Below are 8146 nucleotides of genomic sequence, written 5' to 3'. Positions count from 1 at the left end.
TTAGAATGGTGTTCGCATAGTATATGTCTTGTGTATATAATATATATATATATATAAAGGATTCGGGTATGAATACATATTACACAATCAATACATACACAGAAAAAAACAACTACAATCAAATTAAAAGCAAAGACACTGCAAGTCATCTCAAATATGTTTGTATGTGCCATTTGTTTTAAAAGACCACAGATGCTTATAATATTATTATGTCAAATGATAAATCATCAAAACGTTTGATTTAATTTGATTTGGATAAAAATGTAAGACTAATAAATGGAGGACTGTGATTTTTTGCTATTATATGTCCCAGACTCTCTTGATAATTCGTAATTCATATTAGAGAATTATCTACAAAAACTTGTTTGATTAGCATAATTTTTTTTTAGCTTTCTGTTATCGAATTGAATAATATCCGTGTTATAAATGTCATTTAAATATAATTTTTCAGTACAAACGAAATTCACGTACCAACAATAATATGGTTCTGCGCTCATATAGCATTCTTTTTTGTGTATGCGTTTTTATGATGGCGGAATCGGTCGTTTGGTATCCAGATATGGTAAGTCATGCACTTTAAGATTTGTTTACGATTATTTTGACGGATATGCCATTTTGTATTCATAAAACATCAAAAAGTGTACTATGTTTATAATGAAGTACATCATAAACGAGGTTAGTCACATAAGACTAATCACACAGGCACTCGTCTCAGAATTTTTTGATTTATATACCTTTATATAACTAATAATGGTATATAGGACAGAAAAAAATTGAGACGAGTGCCTGTGACTAATCAGTAGCGAGTGAATGAAAGAAAGTTCATTCAGTTTTTTTGAATTACTTACTGGTTTCTTTATTACATTTTAGAGACGATTTAGTGCAAATCCACCGTCTATGTCAGTTAAATTAAAGACTGAACCGTATACCTCGGTAAGTATATTCAATATCTGTAAATTTACAAAATCAAGCATAGATTTTTAGTCAGAGGTTTTCATTGCGGAACAAGTATATGACAGTTGCATTCAGATATAAGGCTAATTTTGCCGCAAATAATTTACATCAGAAATTGATCAAGAAGAAATTTCAATGTAACAAAACAGAAGCTAAAAAAAAAGCGAGACCGCGTGCGTCGACAGTTGAACATCTACTCCTACACATGCATCAAAAAGCCATACAAATCATCACTTGCACGCAGCCAAATTCCACAATCGCTATAGGACAAAAATGGTGCACATTAGACGACTATACGACTATTCCGGTATTTCAAGATCTTAGGCCGTGTTCACACCAAACGCCATGTACAGTAAAAATGTTTACATTTGGTTTAATGTAATATACACTAGTTTCACATTAAATTTGTTCACATCTATACACCTTGTTTAGCTACCTGTACCTAAGATTTGTTCACATTTATAAACTATATGTCATTTAAATATTCATAACGTTGAACCGAATTCAAATTTTCGAACAACTTTTCTAGCAGTTAGGGAACGACCATTTGACTTTACAAAAAAGGAGTATGGATTTTTTCACAATTTGATTAAAAAAAATTGGGTCATTCATATGATTAGAATGAACAAATATTCTGAATCCAAAGTTTCCCCATATATCATTGAATTGGTACCGTCGAGAAAAAAAACTAATTATAAACTCTGACTCGGAACCCCCTTTTTTTTAAAGTAAAATGGTTGCACCTTTAAAAAAGTCATCTTGGATGATGTGCAGTAGTTTAAAGATGTCTCGAATACGCATTGAAAACGTAGGCTCGCCATCAGCGTGCTCACAGACGAAGAAAAATAATTGCGATGTTAAGGATCACTACATTTCTATCTTTTCTGTTTGTTTCAAATGGTATTTTTTCTCCGAGGAATATTTGGCAAAGGGAGGGGGGGTTATGTTTATTTTTTTTTATTTCTAATTGTATTTTTTAAGGATCGTAAATACTACACAAACAAACTATTAACCTCACCCTTTTTTCAGTAATGCAAATTTATAAGTGAATCGTATTTTGAGTATCAAGACGGTGGCAAATATTTCGGTCAGTGTGTACGTTCAATCGATTTGGGAAGACCTTTTCAAATGAATTATCTGTTCGGCAATGATGATGTGGCAATGATGATGGAGGAGTCTTGATTAGGGGCTAATAAGGCTACGTAAAGTAAATTTTTTTATAACAAATAAATATATCAAGTTTAGACTAATATTTCTGTAAACAGCTTTATTAATAAGTGTTATAAGTATCAATTTTATATAAAGATTGTTTCTATTTTAAATAAACATGGGAAAAGTAAAGTTCTGAATGCCTAGTTTTGTGAACACTTAACCTACACAAGGCCTACATCGACTATCGACTGCATGTAGACAAAACATGATTTAAACTACATGAAAACATTGAGTTTTATCAATGGGAACGTAATTATGTTTAGTTTATGTGTTTGTTACACTAACACAACACCGAGTTTATGTCACTGTGAACACGGCCTTAAATTAAAAACATTTCGTTAGTGAGTTAAGAACCCTATATTTTTTCGTTTAAAACCAAGTGCTTGTTTCAATATCGTTCATCCTCATGGCTATGTTGGAACAACAGTTTATGTGTTAAAGTACACACCTGCAAAGAGACCTTATAGTTTTGGTAGATTCCCTTTCTCTCAAGGTCACAAGGATATATAATATGCAAGCACTCACTATAAAATGTGATTAATCAAATGATAGGACATCATTTTCAATATATGTCTAGAAATGAAGAGAAAAAAATTGAAAAGATCAATTTGTTTTTGTCTTTTTGACTATAAAAGAGCTATTTAATAATTCCGCTTCATTTGAATCGGTAGTAAAGGTACACAATTAGTACTCGTTGGAATACTGACTGTCTGCTGAAATATGTGGTGTGAGTGCACAGAAATGCTTGCATCTCTTATATCCGAGTTAACTTTATTGAAAGGGAATCTACAGAAACTAGAAGATCTAAGAAATGTACACGCTTAAGAAATTAAGGAAAAACTTAATGCACAAAATAACAATATTACATATTTGTATTTGTTTTTATCAACATTTATGTATTCTATATTTAGATTCTGTCGGACAATTATTATATGATGCCTTCAAACCACCAAAATTCTAAAGATAGACAGTACTTTAGCATGCAAGAGCAACGAATTATAAATGAGCCTCGGAATAAAGACGATATCAAGGTAATACTGATCATCTTCACTATCAAATTCATATTATCAAAAAGTGGGGAGCTTATAAACATCTTGAATTTGAACAAAGAACAGTTTTAATAGTATATATGTTTTACCGTTTGTACACATAACAGACACATAATGATGTTATCAGCGTTATAATTGCTGGTCTTTGGAAGGATTTGAAAGTTGCCGCGATGAATTTATCAAATCATGATGAACGACAAAATATATTGAACATTACAATTTTGAATAATATTCTACGTAGAAATTATGATTTTTTTTTGTAATTACAAGCTGGTATTTCTACTATTCATCTGAGTACTTGATTATTACCAGTAAACGTTCTTAATTAATTTTTTTTATTATAGAATATTCTTTTTAGATAAGGGATAGGCTTAAAACTTTGGACGGGATCTTACACTCCTATCATTAGCCCGTACTGTGATGGTTTTGTTTATATATGTTTTTGGTACCAAGTGTAGCGATGACCAGATACTGTAATTCATAAATGTATCCAATAACTTTTATTTCATTTAGAATTTTATTCTATCTTAAACATCAATGTCATATTTTGATTGTCGAGCAAGAACAGAAGAAATTGGGTGGATTGTCAAAATTGAAACTCAATCGTTTATACATTAGGGCTTAAAGAGATATTAACTGGTAAAACATGAATAGAACACATAATAAATTGCATGTGTCAGACGCGCTTTGTGGATTTACTTTCATTGGGAACACTCATAGTATAATATTTATATGGCAATGATGTAAAAGAACCGATATAGTTGAAGAGCTATTTAACCAAAAAGGACCTAAAAATATTCAAATTAGGAAATAACTGTTTTGTATTTTAAGCTCCGACGGCATCAATCGGGGATTTGATGGTCGCAAATTAAGTTAACTGGCTACGCGTTAGCAATATACAATATTGTTATCTCCATTCTAATGAAACTGACAGAAAGCAATGTTAAAACATGTATTTTAAATCTGTCATATGCCGTCTGCGCTTGCCCGTACGTCCAATAGCATCATATGTCAATTGATGCCATGTAAAAAAGTGACGATATCCAATCAAAATGAACGTTACAAACGTTGTTGCATTAGAATCCATCTTATATCGTCTTAATTTGATTGTGCCTCAGGGAGTAAAAACCTTAGATTGGTTATAATTTCAAAATTTAGAAACAAACTTTCTTTTAAAGGTTTGTTACAAATTTTGTCAGTACCAAAGTACTATTTACATAGGTGATGATTCCCTTGGGGACTAAGGGTCAACCAGCAGAAGTTTCGACCAAGTACTGGTAAAAATGAAAATAACAGGTTATAAATGCATGCGCCCGAAGCGCCTTACTGGACTTTCTTTCATCAGGAACGATATAGCCGAATATATAAAAAGCCAATGATAATTGTGCTAATTCATTTGTAATTGGCGATAACTGGTTCTTTACCTGTGATTCATATCTTTTTCGTTTGAAATATTTTAATAATACAAATAAGTGCTTTTCTGATTAACTAAGATAGTAAGTAAAAAAATGTAACTGATTTGCATTTACAACAATACCCTTTTGATAATGGTATTTGTCTATTTTGATATTTAGTTTAACACTGATTTTATCTATAACTAATTGCACAAAAACTTGGACTAGACGAATAACAATATCATAAATTCAACTTACTGCTTGCAGTGTTTTGGTTAGACCCAGATGTAAACTTGAAAATTTTCATTTGCAAAATTCAATGTGAATTAGCAATGTCCAATATTTTGTAGTTTTAAAATATGAACACCTTCGCTTTCTCTCATTTGTTTCTACTTTATATAGCGGATGAGTGTTGCAGGAACAAACGCACAGCAAAAGCCAAAGTAGTTAACTACAACTTCTACAAATGGATATTAGTACACAAACAGGATGCCAGTGTCATGACATTATCATTGATGTTACTGATTTTTCTGTTGTGTGTGACACACAACTGCATAAACCAATAAATTATATCTATTGACTTTTGATTAAACCATCTTATATACATTTTTTGGCATGGTTTTATTGTCCCTGATTGATTTTGGAGTTTCGATTTGTGTATTATCCAACCCTTTTTTTATATAGTGTTTATTGCAAATTAGTAATTGTGTTTTTGTGATAGTCAAGACCTCAACAAAATGACACAATGTTAACAAAAACAAGACCCGATGTCAACTTTGCCATCACAAACGATGTTCACGGCGACGTTCTTTTAGTAACATCAAATGAAATCTAAGTTTTACATATTACAATTTTAAATTAAATGTGTTCTAATAAAGCTGCATTTCATAAGAGCAACATTTGCTCGCCCACAAAAGTAACTGAATCAGGATAACAGATACCACAATTTTCAAAAACGTTCCAAAATTATTACAGGGGTTGTCATCTTATCTAGAAAATAAAATGTTTGATTTAATTTCTGACGACCGATCTTTTATTGTTAAGTCGTTGATAGAACTATTAATAGCATTAAACTGACTAACGAAAAGGAATGTTACACTCGAGATGTTTCTTGTACCGTCCATCAGAAAGGCATTCCAGGATATACTTACTAATACGTGTAATCATAATAGTTCTTTCTTCTTGTGATCAGACGAATTAAAATATGTTTTTTAAGTATTTGAATGGATAAACGAGTTCTGAATATCTATAAAACCATTATTGTTGATTTACATTAAATGATTTACGTTTAAAAACCTAACTCACATAAAATACATTATTTGAAAATGTAATTGTTGATCATTGTTGTTATCATCTGAAGAAGAAAAAAAAAACAATTTCACATTATGTTCCCCTCGGTTTTGGTTTGTAACCCGGATTTGTTTTTTCTTAATCGATTTATGACAATTGAACACGGGTATATTACTATATAAGGTACAGATATGTTCTAATGATTAATGTTTCAAATTGCAAATAAGCTGCAGATTATAACAAAACATCAAAACCAGATTTAATCCACCATTATCTACATTAGAAAAAGCATGGTCAGGAATATGATAGTTTTATTCGTTTGATGTGTTTGAGTTTTTGATTTTGGCATTTGGTTAGGATTTTTCAGTTTTGAATTTTCCTCGGAATTCATCATTTTTGTGATTTTACTTTTCGTCTCAGCATATAGAATTAATCACTTCACGGTCGTTGCAGCCATATTGAAAAGGGACAGATTTTCATAATGATGGAAAAAATGCTAAGAAAAACAAGGAAAAACCATTTACATAAAACAGTTGCTTAAAACATGGATAGATTTTCGCGTAATTTCTTACTATTTTCACATCTATCCCAAAATTATGCCCCTATTCAATGTGACTGAAATCACCCTTAATTGCCCTAATACAGATTCATACTAACGCTAGTAAATCTCTATTCGGATTTATAATGTTCTTTGACTCTTTTTTTATTTAGTGCTCTAACTGATTCGATTTCCACTGATGGATCGTATGTACACGTAAATAATGAGATTGTTATCTAGTTTGCTAAAAGTTTACACATACATTGCATTTTCTTCTTTTCTGTGATGACTTATTCTAATATCTTTAAGCTTAAAATCCATGAAATTAAGAAGAATATACCAAGAATTTATCAATCTACTTAGTCGAAGAAAACAGACAATACCATGTCCAAACTTTCAAACTTATTAGTCGATTGTAAGTCATGGAAAAGTTTTCAAATTACATACTAGCGCTACTCTTAAACTAATAAAAATGAAAACCTTTATCGTAGCTGTAAACAATGTGTGTTTAACAAAATGGCTCTAGAGATTAAAAGGCGCCGTCTTACAGGATATTTTTTTCTGAGATTAACAGTTGAAATATCAATAAAACAAAACCAATCTTTTTAAGGTGTTTAACAAATCCACAAAACTTGCGTCTAAAAAATCTGCTATTAAGAAAAATGTCATTTCTACGACAATTGAAAATGTCATGACTCAAAAATATTATGAATACTATATTGATAGTTCACTCACCAAATAGTATGTATGGCATAAGTTGAAAGTGACATTTCTTATCTTCCTTTTCGTCTAAATCATGTCATCTGTCATAAATGACATTTGTTTTTTACTAATTTATTTAAATGAACAATGTCCTAGAATTGATTATATCCACTTCACTTAAACTTTGGTGGATAGTTGTTTTATTGTTAATCATATAACACCTCCTTTGTTTTTTGTATGACATATACATATATAATAAAAAAGTACAAACAAGGAGATGCTTTTATCAACGTGTATTCTTTGTACCTGTATTATAATGGTGGAATCGATGGTATGGTACCCAGAGATGGTTTGTTAATTGTATTCATTTAGTTATTTACAAACTTTCAGGTTTTTTTTAGTAAACTGTTTAATGAATGATATCACCCTTTTGTTCAAACTCCTTTATAATAATTATAATCCTGGAACCTTTGATAACTATTAGGTCATTTTTCAGTAGCAATAAACAAAATAGCTATGTCAATTGGACCTGCTTTGAAATTCTGTGCGCTTGAATTTTCACTTGATAACATTTTTGTTCGCTTTGGAGATTCCTTATATCGACAAGTTATTGGAATTCCAATGGGGACTAACTGTGCACAACTTATTGCGGACCAGTTTTTGTATTGTTATGAGTTATAATTTATGACTAAAATTAGCAAAGACCAAACGAAACAACATTTGATACCAAAAAATAGCAATACTTTTAGATATTTGTATGATATATTGGCTCTCAATAATGACGACTTCAGTATGTATACTAAAGAGATTTATCCTATTGAACTTACTTTAAATAAAGCTAATACTAACAATGACCAGTGCCCTTTCTTGATCTTGATATCTATAACATTAACGGAAATTTTAATACCAAAATTTATGATAAAAGAGATGATTTTTCATTTCCTATCGTTAATTATTTATTTTAGATGGTTACGTTCCCTTGTCACCATCTTGTGGTGTTTATATAT

General features: G+C 30.7%; 1 protein-coding gene across 1 annotated transcript; it reads left to right on the top strand.

Annotated features, from left to right (window-relative positions):
• Window positions 1-463: 463 nt before the first annotated feature.
• Window positions 464-5215, top strand: LOC134709526 (uncharacterized). The gene is made up of 4 exons (XM_063569684.1): window positions 464-562; window positions 871-933; window positions 3078-3197; window positions 5012-5215. Exons 1-4 carry the CDS (start codon window positions 482-484, stop codon window positions 5054-5056), a joined length of 309 nt encoding a protein of 102 aa, XP_063425754.1. The 5' UTR covers window positions 464-481; the 3' UTR covers window positions 5057-5215.
• The last annotated feature ends 2931 nt before the right edge of the window (window positions 5216-8146 follow it).

The sequence above is a fragment of the Mytilus trossulus genome, chromosome 3 (assembly GCF_036588685.1).
Source record: "Mytilus trossulus isolate FHL-02 chromosome 3, PNRI_Mtr1.1.1.hap1, whole genome shotgun sequence".
Taxonomy (NCBI): domain Eukaryota; kingdom Metazoa; phylum Mollusca; class Bivalvia; order Mytilida; family Mytilidae; genus Mytilus; species Mytilus trossulus.
This window is presented reverse-complemented; position numbering and strand designations above follow the sequence as displayed.

Coding starts and splice junctions, on each gene's coding strand:
- LOC134709526 (XM_063569684.1), top strand. CDS start 482: ATGGTTCTGCGCTCATATAGCATTCTTTTTTGTGTATGCGTTTTTATG. Junction 934..3,077: donor AGACTGAACCGTATACCTCG/GTAAGTATATTC, acceptor TTCTATATTTAG/ATTCTGTCGGACAATTATTA. Junction 3,198..5,011: donor GGAATAAAGACGATATCAAG/GTAATACTGATC, acceptor TACTTTATATAG/CGGATGAGTGTTGCAGGAAC.